Source organism: Trichomycterus rosablanca, chromosome 6 (assembly GCF_030014385.1).
Source record: "Trichomycterus rosablanca isolate fTriRos1 chromosome 6, fTriRos1.hap1, whole genome shotgun sequence".
In the NCBI taxonomy this organism is placed as follows: Eukaryota; Metazoa; Chordata; class Actinopteri; order Siluriformes; family Trichomycteridae; genus Trichomycterus; species Trichomycterus rosablanca.
The window spans coordinates 48,205,169-48,222,390 of NC_085993.1; the positions used below are offsets into that span (position 1 = coordinate 48,205,169).

Genomic DNA, 17,222 nt, shown 5'->3' on the forward strand with positions numbered 1-17,222 from the left:
TAAGATCTGTAGCAGCAAAGGCTATATTATATAGTATATGAAACATTCCTTTATATAATAGTTGACCAAACCACCCCACAGCATAAACAACCACAGCACCAGACCTTCTTGTTGTAGGGATTAAGTATTTAGGTCTGTTCTGTAATTATTTTATTGTTTCATGTAATACACGTGTGTGCTTGTGAGAATACTGGATTTGTAAAGTGGAGATGGTCTTTAATAGCTCAGTGTATATATGGACTTTGGGATGTGATATGGGATGCTAAAAGTGCTGCACATGTGTAGTTCAGTTTGCTTATTGTGTGCTCCATTTAAGTTGCTTATTATTGGTTAAGTATGTCTGTGGCTCCTTGGTCTTGCAGTAGGTTGAGCTAATGTGATAGACTTTGGGTTTTTGGTAGATATGACAGTAAGATGATTTATGTGACTGTGATGAATGCATGAACCAGTTTTCTTTTTCAATTAATAATTTAGCTATTCAAATACAACTTTACAATTTAAGTCTGCTCCAGTTGTAGGCAATCACAAGTAAGGTAAGTTTAAGGCTTTATTGAGTGTTTTTTTACATGAAGTATGAATTGCAATTGTAAGGAACGTGTATGTCTTAGGATTCAATTTCTGCAACTATCTTTTTGTGACTAAAAGAATGGAACACTTTGGAACTTCTTTGTAAGAAAACTTAATATGTTTATTGAGGGTTAAATTAGATGGTGTATAAAGTTTGATAATAGACATTTATGTTGTGGCATGGTCGTGGAAAGCCAGGGGATCCCACCAGAGGACTGGCCTTCTTTGCTTGCCTTGTTGCCACTGCGAACCTGACATGTATAAACGGAAAAAATGATGATGAATATGATGATGATGGCTGCTAATTCCTTGTTATCAGGTAATGATAGCCGTTGACTTTTCAGACAGCATCTGTTAAAAGATTTACATGGAACAGTGGTTCCCAGGGTCAGTAAGAAAACCCTAAACTGATATCTTGTGATGAAAGAAAATGTGTCTGGATAGTCAGATTTAATACCAAGTTTTCTGGGACACAGAATTCAGACTTCTAGACATTCAGTCACAGAAAGGAATTGTTGCAGAAATCATTGATACATTTAACTGCTGGTACATACTGTACATGTCCCTAACAAATGCATGTAACATTTTAATTTGCAGTGTTTTCAATTGTTATTGTTTTATTAATTTTATTTTGTGATTGATACAGAAACAATTATGTTATTTGTCAATTTGGGTTTCTTAAAGCTTTGACATGACAGGTTTTCTGCTATTAAAAATAGACTTTAGTTTCTTTTTTAGGTTTTAATTAAATACATACAGCATGTCACTACATTCTATTGTATAGGAATTTAAATAATGATTTATTATAGAATCATGTCAAACATCATTCCACCTCTACTTAGCGCCGTAGTCTTGTAGATCTGATATGGTACAAAGCAGCAAACCCAAGGCACCAACAATGTCTTAAGTAATTCATAGAAATCTCAAAAAAATAGAAAAACTATCATTTTTGATCAGTGTATTTTTCTTTATAATGGAATTTCTTGTGATTTGTTAGTTATTTATATAAAATAACTTTGCTTGTTAGTGCTACAGCTCATCTCTTTTCTCTCACAGTTTGTAAGATAGGGTTTTTATTTGCACCAAGGTTTTGTGAGCCTGAGTTTGATGCTCTTTCTCACTCTTTAAGAAAAACTTTGCATGTTCTCTCCTTATTTTGACTGTTTTATATGCCCTACTGTTGGGCGAGAAAATCTATTCACTCTAATGTACTGTAAATTCCTTACACATTGTGCAAGTTAGTTATCAAAACCAACTAGCTGGCAGAAATGGCATGAAAAGTGATGCAGAAGAGTCATTGTTGCAGAAAAAAGTGCTAATCTTTTTAAAAATCAGACCTATGCTTATCTATTTACAGTACATTTTCTGCTAAATGCCGAACATGTGATGTAAATCTATCTGCTTATCTATCTGCTTACATTTCTGACACATTCTGCACCATGTAAGGCTTGTAAAAAAGATGTTTTTTTACTTTATTAGATAACATATTCTGTGTATATATACAGTGTATCACAAAAGTGAGTACACCCCTCACATTTCTGCAGATATTTAAGTATATCTTTTCATGGGACAACACTGACAAAATGACACTTTGACACAATGAAAAGTAGTCTGTGTGCAGCTTATATAACAGTGTAAATGTATTCTTCCCTCAAAATAACTCAATATACAGCCATTAATGTCTAAACCACCGGCAACAAAAGTGAGTACACCTCTAAGAGACTACACCCCTAAATGTCTAAATTGAGCACTGCTTGTCATTTTCCCTCCAAAATGTCATGTGATTTGTTAGTGTTACTAGGTCTCAGGTGTGCATAGGGAGCAGGTGTGTTCAATTTAGTAGTACAGCTCTCACACTCTCTCATACTGGTCACTGAAAGTTCCAACATGGCACCTCATGGCAAAGAACTCTCTGAGGATCTTTAAAGACGAATTGTTGCGCTACATGAAGATGGCCAAGGCTACAAGAAGATTGCCAACACCCTGAAACTGAGCTGCAGCACAGTGGCCAAGATCATCCAGCGTTTTAAAAGAGCAGGGTCCACTCAGAACAGACCTCGCGTTGGTCGTCCAAAGAAGCTGAGTGCACGTGCTCAGTGTCACATCCAACTGCTGTCTTTGAAAGATAGGCGCAGGAGTGCTGTCAGCATTGCTGCAGAGATTGAAAAGGTGGGGGGTCAGCCTGTCAGTGCTCAGACCATACGCCGCACACTACATCAAATTGGTCTGCATGGCTGTCACCCCAGAAGGAAGCCTCTTCTGAAGTCTCTACACAAGAAAGCCCGCAAACGGTTTGCTGAAGACATGTCAACAAAGGACATGGATTACTGGAACCATGTCCTATGGTCTGATGAGACCAAGATTAATTTGTTTGGTTCAGATGGTCTCAAGCATGTGTGGCGGCAATCAGGTGAGGAGTACAAAGATAAGTGTGTCATGCCTACAGTCAAGCATGGTGGTGGGAATGCCATGGTCTGGGGCTGCATGAGTGCAGCAGGTGTTGGGGAGTTACATTTCATTGAGGGACACATGAACTCCAATATGTACTGTGAAATACTGAAGCAGAGAATGATCCCCTCCCTCCGGAAACTGGGTCGCAGGGCAGTGTTCCAGCATGATAATGACCCCAAACTCACCTCTAAGACGACCACTGCTTTATTGAAGAGGCTGAGGGTAAAGGTGATGGACTGGCCAAGCATGTCTCCAGACCTAAACCCAATAGAACATCTTTGGGGCATCCTCAAGCGGAAGGTGGAGGAGCGAAAAGTCTCGAATATCCGCCAGCTCCGTGATGTCGTCATGGAGGAGTGGAAAAGCATTCCAGTGGCAACCTGTGAAGCTCTGGTAAACTCCATGCCCAGGAGAGTTAAGGCAGTTCTGGAAAATAATGGTGGCCACACAAAATATTGACACTTCAGGAACTTTCACTAAGGGGTGTACTCACTTTTGTTGCCGGTGGTTTAGACATTAATGGCTGTATATTGAGTTATTTTGAAGGAAGAATAAATTTACACTGTTATATAAGCTGCACACAGACTACTTTTCATTGTGTCAAAGTGTCATTTTGTCAGTGTTGTCCCATGAAAAGATATACTTAAATATCTGCAGAAATGTGAGGGGTGTACTTACTTTTGTGATACACTGTAGTTATACCTTTTATCCTTGATTGTAGGACAGCATTACGCAGTTGGGACAGCAAGAATAATGTCAATAAACACTAATTAAAAAGACAACATGCCGTTGTGTAATACTTTTACTTTCTGCTTTCTATATACCATTAATATGTTAAATACTTTCCCTTAAACCTATAGACATTTTAGCATTTCTATTGTAAATCTTTTATTATTATTATTATTATTATTTAACTTATTGTAGCTTTGGTACCCTCTGAAAATGATAAACCCTTTGGTTTTTAAATAAATTGTGCACAGTGTATATACTGTAATTAAATCTCAGTGTTGTTTAAACTGTTTTAAAGCATGGATGTATAACCACCCTTACATCGTGTGTTGTATTGTTATGTATGCAAAAATATGCAGGTAAATACATGTGAGCATATAAATGTGAGCACCCTTTATTACAGTCAATATTTTGTTGATTTTCTAAGTGACCAAGTTATTACAATTAATTACAGCTGTGCTCTTAATATGCAGATTTATTCTTAGATTTGTTTACTGATAAAGTGTATTAATTTATTTTACACACAAGCAACAAAACATTGGATATGAGCAAAGTTGTCCGAATTTTTGTATTTGACTGTATTTATACATGGCATGCAAATATGCAGATTTGTATAGTAATTTAGTGTGTTTTTGTTGTCTTTTTGTCTGATACCAGTATATATTAACTGGAGTTTGTTTGTCATTTTGAATAAAAGTGAATTTTATTGAAAGGCTGAATGTCTCTGCCTCCACACACACACTAACAATAGGAAAGTACAAATATATACAAAGTAGTTACAGATGTGTAAAAAAAATAACAATAATAATAGACATTACAAATGGTAACAATACAAATGGTAACACTGACAGTAATGTTTTATGTAGGTAGAAATAGGAATAAAAATTGTGTGCGTGTGTGTGTGTGTGTGTGTGTGTGCCATGGGCGGCTTGCTGGGTAGAACTGTCACCTCACAGCAAGAAGGTCCTGGGTTCGATCCCCAGGTGGGGCGGTCCGGTCCGGGTCCTTTCTGTGTGGAGTTTGCATGTTCTCCCCGTGTCTGCGTGGGTTTCCTCCGGGTGCTCCGGTTTTTGCCCTATTGGTGAATGGGTGTGTGTATGTGTGTCTGCCCTGCGATGGACTGGTGCCCCGTCCAGAGTGTTACTGAGTGCCTTGTGCCCATTGAAAAGCTGGGATAGGCTCCAGCACGGTTAAGAAAGTGAGTGTGAGTGTGTGTGTGTGTGTGTGATATGGTCACGTACTGTCCCTCACCTGGTGGCAGGTGAGTGTCTAGACTGCTGCTACATTTACATTTACATTTACATTTTCAGCATTTAGCAGACGCTTTTATCCAAAGCGACTTACACAATGAGCAATTGAGGGTTAAGGGCCTTGCTCAGGGACCCAACAGTGGCAACTTGGTGGTGGCGGGGCTTGAACCGGCAATCTTCTGTTTACTAGTCCAGTACCTTAACCACTGAGCTATCACTGGTCCTGAATGGGTGTGCTGCTAGCACACACACACACACACACACACACACACACACACACACTCTAACTCAAATATAGCTTTTTTGGCATAACAAAATGTGGACATTCGTATTGCCGAAGCTTGGTAACACTCACTCTCACTCCCTTTCTTAACCGCTTATCTAATTAGGGTCGCAGGGGGGTGCTGGAGCCTATCCCAGCTTTTCAATGGGAGCAAGGCACACAGTAACACCCTGGATGGGGCGCCAGTCCATCGCAGGGCAGACAAACATATACACACACACACACGCATACACACACCCATTCTCCTATAGGGCAATTCTGTGTCTCCAGTTAACCTGACTGCATGTTTTTGGACTGTGGGAGGAAACCGGAGCTCCTGGAGGAAACCCACTCAGACACGGGGAGAACATGCAAACTCTGCACAGAAAGGACCCGGACCACCCCACCTATGAATCGAACCCAGGACCTTGTTGCTGTGAGTCACTGTGCCGCCCGCTTGGTAACATATTTAGAAAGTAGAAAGTATAAAATGTATATAAAACATAAAAAATATATATAAAAGATAAGAATAAAGTAAAATAAAAATATATATTATATAAAAATTACTGTATACATATAAAACACACACACACTCAAACTCAAAAGAAGCTTTATTAGCATGACAAATAAGGACATTCGTATTGCCAAAGTTCAGTTACAGAGAAATAATAAAAATAACAATAAAAACAAAAATATACAAAATAGTTACAAAAAAGTAAATAATAATAAAAACAGTGCAAATAACAATAAAAATGAAAATGGTGACATTTACATTAATTAGGTAGTAATAAACGTTTGTTTACACACACACACACACACACACACACACACACACACACACACACACACACACACACACACACACACACTGGTGGTGTCAAAGTACAGTCGGCGCTCAGCACCACGCTCTATACTGGCCTGACCGCTCCTTATTGGCCAATAGGCGTATCGCTTCAGGGACAGATGAAACTGGATTGGCTCATTTCGTTATGACATCCAATCACACCATAGGGGCGGGGCTTGTTCCAGTGTAGCTCATGTGTGTTCGGTGTGTGTGACAGTACTGAGACGGAGTAAGGATGAGTAAAGTTGTGCTGGTTACTGGTGCTAACAGGTAAACTAACCAGTTTACACGTTATTTTAGCTTTTATTTATGTGCAAATGTTTGTCAATCAGTAGTAGATCAATAAAGTAATACTGAGTTTGCCTTATTTATGTTTACAAATGCGATTTATCAGCTGAATTTAACATATCAGGAAAAATAGAGCTAGATGTGGAATGTGTGAAGGTTGCAGCACATTTAATATTCGTCCCAATATCTTACATTTTGCAAATAAATAGAAATTTTGCACTTAAATTTGCAGTAGATTATGTGTTAACGTACTCTATTCATTGTCTGTTTTACCACCGCTTTATAGTGGTCAGGGTCGCAGTGGGTCTGATTCATTGGGCAAAAGGCAGGACACACCTTTACATTTACTTTTTTTCCATTTAGCAGACACTTTTATCCAAAGTGACTTTCAGCTGTGATAGTAAACAGTCTAAGCTATTGAAGGGCCCAACAGTAGCAGCCTTGCAGTGGTGGGGCTTGAACCGGCAACCTTCTGATTACTAGTCCAGTACCGTGACTACTAGGCTAGTATTTTGATATGTTTGGCATTTAGCAGATGCTGTGTATCCAATTTTATCCAATTGTGATCGTATGCATTGCAAGCAATTAAGGGGTTAAGGGCCTTGCCCAAGGGCCCAACAGTGGCAAACTGGCAGATGTGGGGCTTGAACCAACTTTCAATTACTAGTCCTTCACCTTCACCGCTTAGCTACAACTGTTACAACACCTCTGACATGTCGCCGGTCCATCACAGGGCAAACGATCACGATCACACACGCAATTTCTAGGAGCTCCAGTTGGCGTTACATGAATTTGTGGGAGAAAACCAGAGCACCTGGAGGAAACCCAGACAGACACGTGGAGAACATGCAAACTCCACACAGAAAGGACCCGGGACACCTGGCCAAGAAGCCCATGTGTTAACATAATTGTGTGTGTGTGTGTGTAAGAGAAAGTGACAGCTGCCAGTTTTAGCATTTAGTTACAGCACTTACCACACTTACAGTTATGAGGTTGTAGTAGGTCCTGCAAATCACTGGTTGGCATCTTTGGCTAAAGGTTAAAAAAGATTTTAAAAAGTTAAGAAGTTAAAAATCCCTGCATTGTGTGTGTGTGTGTGTGTGTGCACAGTGGCATCGGCCTAGCGCTGTGTGAGCGTCTCCTGAGTGCTGATGCTCAGCTGCAGCTCTGTCTGGCCTGTAGGAACAGACAGAAGGCCGAGGCAGCCCGTCAGGCCCTGCTCGTCTCTCACCCGAAAGCTCATGTATACCTTGTTCGGCTAGATGTGGGCAGCATGTGCTCGGTCCTCCAAGCTGCCCAGGAGGTCAAGCGCAGGTAAAGGTCACTTTTTAACCCATGCTGATGTTTCACTGTGCTTACCAACCAGCATTGTATTTCTGTCTAATACTAAAGATTACTTTTAGATAAATTCCTCCCAACTTTTCAACTTTTTGTCCCTTATCGTGTTTTTATGTGACTAATTTGAATTTGTATTATTGTAAATCTTATTCTTTAAACAGGTACAACAGACTCGACTACCTGTACCTTAATGCTGGAATCATGCCTAGTCCACAGGTGGATTGCAAGGCTTTCTATAAAGGATTATTTTCTGGGTGTGTGTTCTTCATGATTTTTATTCTTTTAATATTTTATGTAAAAACTTTAGATTTAATGACACCAGTAATAGAAATCGGTTTGAAAAAAGTCATTAAAGATGTTTATGGTTAATCAGCTTCATTTTAGTTATTGGCACCCTGGTAAGTTCTTAAGTTCTTATATAGTGCTGTGAAAATAGTATTTCTTCCATTTTTGCTAATATAAATATTAGATCTTCTTACTAATGGTAATGAAAAATAAAAACAACACAGGGACAAAAAATGCTTTTAATGCCGCTTTTAAATAATCAATAATTTCCTTCAGGATAAATAAAGTATCTATCTATCCATCCACCCACCCACCGATCTATCTATCTATCTATCTATCTATCTATCTATCTATCTATCTATCTATCTATCTATCTATCTATCTACCTACCTACCTACCTACCTACCTACCTGTCTAACTACATATGTATCTACCATTCTATGTATCTATTATACCAGATTACTTTTAGATCATCACATTACCACAACAATGTTTGGTTGCTGGTATATTGTTCTTATGGCAGAATGTCATCTTAGCTTTATGCCAGATGTAACAAGACACATGTCTTCCATTCTGTGGAGTCCACAGAATGCTATCACAAAAAGTTAAGGGGTCATCTAGATGTTTTGCCAAATGTGAGATGAGCCTTGCAACTTTCCTATGAATACAATAAGAGTCTTTCTTATTTGGGAATTATGTACATTGACCATAAACTGACCACTTACTGAAACAATTGATGCTTGTAGTTATTTTGTGACTTCCTGGATGTGTAGTGGATGCATTCTTAGTGAAAATTTGGTTGTTCCAATGCTCCCAGTTAAGTATGATTATGTTTTGGCACAGATTTGTCTTTAAAGGTCTGGACCACTGTTTAGAATGCATGTTGTGGTGGACTCAGTTGCCTGAATATTTTCTATAAACATGTCTCTCTGATGGTTAGACGACAGAATCAGGACAGTGGTAGCCTAGTGGGTCGAGCTTTGGGCTATCAACCGGAAGATTGGTGCTTCACATCCAGGCTCTGCTATGCAGCCACTGTTGGGTCCTTGAGCAAGACCCTTAATCCTGTCTGCTCCAGGGGCGCGGTACGATGACTGACCCTGTGCTCTGACCCCAACTTCCAAACAAGCTGGGATATGCGAAGAAAGAATTTCATTGTACTGTACAACTGTATATGACAAATAAAGGATATCTTCTTCTTTTCTTCTTCTTTTTAACCTTAAATATAGAAATTATTTTGAGTAAGCTAAAGTTTACTATAGATGTTCTGTGGTTTAGGATCCTTTTTCTAGTGAAATTATTTTTTGTTTTAAGATTAAGCTTATTGATGACACAGACATTTAGTCATGACTGTTTGACCCATCTTTAGGGGAGTTAAGGGTGCCAATAACTCAGAGCTGCATTTATACATCTATTGCAATACATTGTACCATATACAGCTTTGCATAAACCTAAAGAATATCATTCTTATAGTTGTAAAACCTAATAATACCTTTGTGTTATGATTGTGATTTGGGCACAGCAAAGCAATTCACATGTTCTCTACGGGAGAGGGGCTCCTGACCCAGAAAGACTCGGTTACTTCAGATGGTTTTCAACAAGTGTTTGCTACAAACCTCTTTGGTCACTTCCTGCTGGTAAGTCATTATTAAAATCGACACAAACACAACATGCAAAATGAGCACTTAAAGTAAGAATGATATTGTCTAAAATAATTCTTAAACCATTGTTATTCATGTTAATTTTTAAGTTTAATAATTAGGATTATAATCTGCCATCTGGCTGGGCTGGGCGGCTATATGAACAACGATTGGCTGTTGTTCATAAGGTTAGGGGCAAGCCAGATCATGGGTCCTCATAACTGGTGCATTTACGACCTCTGCTGGCTGGTTGATGGTGCCTGCACAGGGCTGAGGAATAATGCTGATCAGGGTGTGGCTCTCCGTGCACAGTGCTGATCGGTATATTCAACTCGTGCAGGTGAAAAATGCAGTCTGTACTGAGCACGTGTCGGAGGGGGCGTGTGTCAGTTGAGAAGCTCCTCAGTCAGCAGTGGAGGGTTGAATCAGGGTAATTGGACACGACTAGATTAGGGAAGAAAATTGGGGGAAAACGGTTGGAGAAAAATAGAAGATTAAAAAAAATAAAAAATAATTATGATTATACAGTTATTAAAATAAATGGAACTTTTCAATAATGAATTGGCATTTTTTTCACTGCTAGAGGATTTTAGTCAGAAATACAAGTCTCACTCCCTATTTACAACGTTTTAAATATTAATATCAATTGTTTAGTTAAAAACTGTTTGTAAAGTTAAAAAAACAATATATACCAAACAATGTTTGTTTTAAGTGACTCAGCTTTAATAAATTCAACGATATTGGTCTGTTTTCTGGTGGTTGATTTAAATGTTTTGTTATGTTGTTGTACACCTGGGACCATATTAAACTTAAACTGGTTAGTACTTGATTCCACAGCTTTTCTATTCAGGGCAGCACGGAAGACAGTGTGGATCAAGTAAACATTAAAGTTGCAGTAGTTGCTTGTTTGCCAGCAGGACAGAAGTGTCAGTTTTCTGCTGCTCCTGCACCATAGCACAGTAGCAGCCACAGTACATTTCCATAGTCTGTATATTGGGTCTCTTACTTTATATTCTCCTGTTTTGGTAAAAGACATGCCATAACATATTTATTTGACTAGGTGATTACATCTTAATCCACAAAGTTGCAGAGCCTGCTTATATTCTACTACACTTTTAAACAAAAGGCATTAAAGGAATAATAATAATAATACGTTTTATTTATGGGCGCTTTTCAAAACACTCACAGACACCTTACAATACTTATAGCTTAAACATCAGTACATAATTAATTACACAGATTAAGGGTAGGCAAGTTTAAAGAAGTACGTTTTAAGGCGTGTTTTGAAGCTAGGGAAAGAATCAGTGGTGCGAATGTCAGGAGGGAGAGAGTTCCAGAGATGTGGGCCAGAGTAGCTTGAAGTTCTAGCCCCCATAGTAGACAGACGGACCAAAGGAGTAGATAATTGGAAGGGAGAAGAAGATCTTGAGAGTATGACAAGGAGTGTAGACATCGGCGGCATCAGAGAGATATGGAGGTGCTAAATTGTGGAGAGCTCTGAATGTAAGGAGAATTTTGAAATTGATGCGATACTGGACAAGAAGCATTTACATCATGATTACTTTATATAAGAGTTATAAAACTATGTGTTTTAATCATTTAGTCACAGAAAAGAAATGTTGCACTAACTCAAAACCCAGGACTGGCATGGTGTGCATATTGCTTACAAATGTATTGAAGCTCAACCTCAGATCTACTCCGTAATAATAACCATGGTTTGGAATTGGATGTCCATTGAATGTGGTCATGTTGTGTATTGTAAAGGAATATAAGACATATTACACAAGTCACTTAGAGATCAGACTAAGTGATGGACCTATAAATTCCATACAATGTATATAGGGTACACTTGTATTTAAGCTTCACTAAAAAACACTTGCTTCATTCCTATGTCAAGTCAAGTCAACTTTATTTATATAGCGCTTTTTACAATAGACATTGTCTCAAAGCAACTTTACAAAATCCAGGACCAACAGATACAAAAACCCCTGTTGAGCAAGCCGAGGGCGACTGTGGCAAGGAAAAACTCCCTGAAAATTACAGGAAGAAACCTTAAGAGGAACCAGACTCAGCAGGGCCCATCCTTCATGGGTGGCCTGGAGGATACTTTAAATAAATACACGATTTACACAAATCATACAAACACAGAATTAAATGATCTAAAAGTCATAACTGGTAATAAATAGATAAATAAACAATTAAATAATAATAGAGTTGTTATCCGCTCTAGTCTTCAATAAAGTCTGTAGTGATTTTTTGTCGTTGCAATTACTCCAGACCCGTCACATCTGACAGGAGAAGCATCGTTGTCCCGGCAGTCTCGACTTCAATCCTTAACCTCGGCGGGTGAACAGGTTTCCATCAGAATGCCCTCGGGGTAAAACAACAGAGAATGTAGTCAATAATGTACAATGCTGGTTGACAAACAGTTTTACAGAGAGTTTTAGACTATGTAAAGTGTTTGCTTATACACTACAATACATATATTGTCTCTTCTGTTGTAGGTACGGGAACTAGAGCCTCTCTTATGCCAGCCAGGTAACAGCTCTCAGGTGATCTGGACCTCCTCTAGTAACGCTCGCAGATCAGCATTCAGTCTGGATGACCTGCAGTACACGCAGGGTGGAGAGCCTTACAGCTCCTCCAAATATGCATCTGACCTGCTGAGCCTGGCTTTAAACAGGCGCTACAACAGCAAGGTAAATGTAAATGTGAAATAGTGCATTTGTTACTGTCCAGTACCATAGTGCACTGTCTGCTGGAAAAGCCTCATAAGATCCAGGTTCCAGCAACCCACAGTTGTACAGTATTGTCACTGACCAAGAATGGCTGTTTAGTTCCTAGAATTAAACTAGTGACACACCAACAGCTTTCATAACATCACTCAGACTCTTTAAACTTAAGTAATAAGTAAAATCATTTCTGCTAACATTATAACACAATTTCATTTACTAATTTGATCACACGAATCACATTCAAACAATAGGCACTCCCACCACTACTGCTGGGAACCAGGATCCAAATACCCAGCGGTACAATTGGCCGGTCAGGTGTCTACATAGAGACATAATTGGCTATGTTTGAGGAGGGGATGGCCAAGGCCCTGCAATGGATCAGTGTCCAGTCCGGGATGTCCAGTCCAGTCCAGTGCATTGCGCCCAGTGATTCTGGGGAAGTCAGACCCAGTGCGACCCTGACCAGGATAAAGTGGTGGTAAAACTCACTGTGTGAAAAGATAAAACTATATGTACCTGTTACATAATTCAACACCTCTTTAACTGGTTGATTTTTACATCATTTTGTTGTTAGAGCTTATTTCAAAAATCTATGTATGTTCTATTAAACATTGAATCACCATCATTCGCTCTTGTCAAAATCAACCACAAAATACAGAATATTTTAAAAACTTTACATTAGGGGCCGCTCAGGTGGCGCAGCGGTAAAAAGAGACGCGCTGCAACCAGGGCTGGATTCTGAGAACGTGGTATCGAATCCAGCCTTGCTTTACCGGTTCGAAGCTGAGTGGCTATATGAGCAACGATTGGCCGGTTGCTCATATGGGGGGGTGGGACAAAGAACCGGATGTGGGTCTCTCTCTGTCAGAATGCGATTACGTTCTCTGCCGGCTGATTGGAGGCGCTTGCACAGAGATGAGAGAGGGTGCCCTTAGGGTGTGTCTCTCCGCATGCAACGCTGGGTGGCGCCAAAACTCGTCAATGTGTGGGTGGCAAAGATGCATCTGGCTGCTGCTCGTGTTTCGGAGGGGATATGGGTTAGCTTCAATCACCTCCGTCGGGGCAGGGTTCGGCATAGACAGAGAGGAAGCACGATGCTAACTGAACAATTGGATGTGCTAAAAGGGGAGAAAAAGGGGTAAAATAAAAATAAAATAAAAAAAATAAAAAACTTTACATTAATGGCAAATAAAAATAGATCCTCCCAAATTCCAGTTATTCTTTGTTATGTCACCCTAACTATTTGTACTAAATAAAATCACTTTGCAGAGACTCATATGAACCCTTTACTTTCCTGTTAGTTTTGCTGAAAACATGTCTAATGATATTAAAACCCAACCTTATTGTTTGAAAGGTTTTAGATGATATATGATTCGCTATGATTGGACTTCTTGGATTCACACTTAGTTAAGATGAGTTGTTTTGTGATTACACCCACCTGCTATGCAGGTTAAGGCAGTGGTCCCCAACCACCGGGCCATGAACCGGTACCAGTCCGTGGGTCATTTATTACCGGGCCGCACATAAAGAATAAATAATTAGAGATCGCTACATTAGCAATGAAAACACTGCTTCCATTTCCAACCCACGGGTGTTTATCGTCTCATATCACCCCAGGTGGAGGCAGCATCTCATTGCAGCGAAAAAGCTTATTTGTGAGTAGTAAAGTTATTCTATTTTAAATCCTCCCGCCCCCGCCGGTCCGTGAAATTATATCTTATATGAAACCGTTCCGTGGTACAATAAAGGTTGGGGACTGCTGGGTTAAGGCATTCATGCTAAATGGCCCCAGCCTACAGTAATTTTTGTAGAAATATTAGGTTTTGGTATTACAGTTTTCTATTTCTGGATAGCATTTTTATACCTGTAGAAAATGTTGTATAACAATTGAATGCTTTTATATACTTTTATATAAAGCAAATTTCCAGGTGTTTAGTGCTAAAGCACATAAAGAAAACGTTTTTATAGGATACTGAAAGCCTAAACTACAGTACTTGTTTATATAAAACATATTTATATCTGCGTTATCTATAAACACAATATAATCTGTTCTACAGGGTTTGTATTCATCAGTGATCTGTCCTGGATTGGTGATGACTAACCTCACCTATGGCATTCTTCCCTCCTTTTTCTGGACCCTCATCATGCCCATACTGTGGCTGGTATGTTGTATGTGTCTGTATTATACCTGTGTGTTTTGTTTCGTTATGTTTATGTAATATTCACTCTGATTTGTAATTCATTTTCTTTTCTGATCAGATAAGACTGTTTACCAATACCTTCACCCTCACCCCGTATAACGGAGCCGAGGCTTTGGTATGAACTACGAGCTTTTTATAGTACACACACAATGTCTCTGCATCAAGGTCAGTATTAAACTTTAGTTCTGTTTTCCAGGTTTGGCTGTTTAAGCAGAAACCGGAGTCACTGGATCCAATGGTGAAATACCACAGTTTAACCTCTGTGCTGGGAAACAATTACACAAAGACCTGCAAGGTCAGTCCTGTATCAGATCTCATGTCAGTTTCAATTCAAATTTGACAAAACGGTTGCATTCTTTTATCATTTCCTAATAATGCCACATGGGTACATCATTGTGGGTGGCACATTGTTGTTCCAAACAATATCCAATCAATTCAAACTGCAACAAATCGACCCTAATTGAGTTCGAGACTCATCTCAAGAATAAATTATGCAGACAGGACGCAATGTAAAAAGTCAAGGGGTCAGAATACTTTTTGAATTCCTTGTTTATCTTCACATTGTTATATATTTATATACAGTAATATGTATTTTCTGTAAAAAAAAAGGGGGGGGGGGATAGTACTCGCCTTTATTTGTGTTATCCTGAGCTATCATATCCTAAGCTGTTTCATAAACAAATGTTAAAAAAGAAGTGTATGTTTGTCCTTATCTTCCCAGATTGGAAGTTGTTATCTGACAATTGAAGGGAAAAGAATGTCTATCACTGAGTCAATATTCATTGTTGTATCTAAACTGCAGATGAAACCAATTGAACTGTCTCTTTTTTGTTTCAGATGGACATTGATGATACCATGTCCGCACAACTCTATGGGAAATTACTGGAACTGGAGGAAACCGTGCGGAAGAAACTGAAAGATAAAGATCTGCAAGGCGCAATATAAATCACCAAATCAGAGGAGGATCAAACATTTAATTACAGGGATATTCAGTTCCATTTTTGAAAGCTGTATTGAGCATTTTGGTGATTTTCTTGCTCTACACAACTGATTAAAGTTATAAATTAAGCAGTTGGATAAAGACTAAAGTATACCAAAAAGAGCCACTATTAAACACAAAACACAGCTGTAACTATGTTTATATATACAGTGTATCACGAAAGTGAGTACACCCCTCACATTTCTGCAAATATTTCATTATATCTTTTCATGGGACAACACTATAGACATGAAACTTGGATATAACTTAGAGTAGTCAGTGTACAGCTTGTATAGCAATGTAGATTTACTGTCTTCTGAAAATAACTCAACACACAGCCATTAATGTCTAAATAGCTGGCAACATAAGTGAGTACACCCCACAGTGAACATGTCCAAATTGTGCCCAAATGTGTCGTTGTCCCTCCCTGGTGTCATGTGTCAAGGTCCCAGGTGTAAATGGGGAGCAGGGCTGTTAAATTTGGTGTTTTGGGTACAATTCTCTCATACTGGCCACTGGATATTCAACATGGCACCTCATGGCAAAGAACTCTCTGAGAAGGTGAGAAATAGAATTGTTGCTCTCCACAAAGATGGCCTGGGCTATAAGAAGATTGCTAACACCCTGAAACTGAGCTACAGCATGGTGGCCAAGGTCATACAGCGGTTTTCCAGGACAGGTTCCACTCAGAACAGGCTTCGCCAGGGTCGACCAAAGAAGTTGAGTCCACGTGTTCGGCGTCATATCCAGAGGTTGTCTTTAAAAAATAGACACATGAGTGCTGCCAGCATTGCTGCAGAGGTTGAAGACGTGGGAGGTCAGCCTGTCAGTGCTCAGACCATACGCCGCACACTGCATCAACTCGGTCTGCATGGTCGTCATCCCAGAAGGAAGCTGATGCACAAGAAAGCCCTCAAACAGTTTGCTGAAGACAAGCAGTCAAAGAACATGGATTACGGGAATGCCCTGTGGTCTGACGAGACCAAGATAAACTTGTTTGGCTCAGATGGTGTCCAGCATGTGTGGCGGCGCCCTGGTGAGAAGTACCAAGACAACTGTATCTTGCCTACAGTCAAGCATGGTGGTGGTAGCATCATGGTCTTGGGCTGCATGAGTGTTGCTGGCACTGGGGAGCTGCAGTTCATTGAGGGAAACATGAATTCCAACATGTACTGTGACATTCTGAAACAGAGCATGATCCCCTCCCTTCGAAAACTGGGCCTCATGGCAGTTTTCCAACAGGATAACGACCCCAAACACAACCTCCAAGATGACAACTGCCTTGCTGAGAAAGCTGAAGGTAAAGGTGATGGACTAAACCCAATTGAGCACCTGTGGCGCATCCTCAAGTGGAAGGTGGAGGAGTTCAAGGTGTCTAACATCCACCAGCTCCATGATGTCATCATGGAGGAGTGGAAGAGGATTCCAGTAGCAACCTGTGCAGCTCTGGTGAATTCCATGCCCAGGAGGGTTAAGGCAGTGCTGGATAATAATGGTGGTCACACAAAATATTGACACTTTGGGCACAATTTGGACATGTTCACTGTGGGGTGTACTCACTTATGTTGCCAGCTATTTAGACATTAATGGCTGTGTGTTGAGTTATTTTCAGAAGACAGTAAATCTACACTGCTATACAAGTTGTACACTGAC

The 17,222-nt window shown here is 39.7% G+C and overlaps 1 protein-coding gene across 1 annotated transcript; it reads left to right on the plus strand.

The window, feature by feature from the left end:
• The first annotated feature begins 6,336 nt into the window (after positions 1 to 6,336).
• hsd17b7 (hydroxysteroid (17-beta) dehydrogenase 7) lies at positions 6,337 to 15,773 on the plus strand. Its single transcript, XM_062997079.1, has 9 exons — positions 6,337 to 6,373; positions 7,502 to 7,705; positions 7,891 to 7,983; positions 9,537 to 9,651; positions 12,159 to 12,353; positions 14,447 to 14,551; positions 14,649 to 14,705; positions 14,787 to 14,885; positions 15,428 to 15,773. The coding sequence occupies exons 1-9, from the start codon at positions 6,339 to 6,341 to the stop codon at positions 15,533 to 15,535; spliced, it is 1,011 nt and encodes a 336-aa protein (XP_062853149.1). The 5' UTR covers positions 6,337 to 6,338; the 3' UTR covers positions 15,536 to 15,773.
• The last annotated feature ends 1,449 nt before the right edge of the window (positions 15,774 to 17,222 follow it).

What these genes read in the sequence shown, in the direction of transcription:
- hsd17b7 (XM_062997079.1), top strand. Translation starts at nt 6,339, where the DNA reads ATGAGTAAAGTTGTGCTGGTTACTGGTGCTAACAG. An exon ending in TCTTTGGTCACTTCCTGCTG is followed by an intron (nt 9,652 to 12,158) that starts GTAAGTCATTAT and finishes CTTCTGTTGTAG; the next exon opens with GTACGGGAACTAGAGCCTCT. An exon ending in ACAGGCGCTACAACAGCAAG is followed by an intron (nt 12,354 to 14,446) that starts GTAAATGTAAAT and finishes TCTGTTCTACAG; the next exon opens with GGTTTGTATTCATCAGTGAT.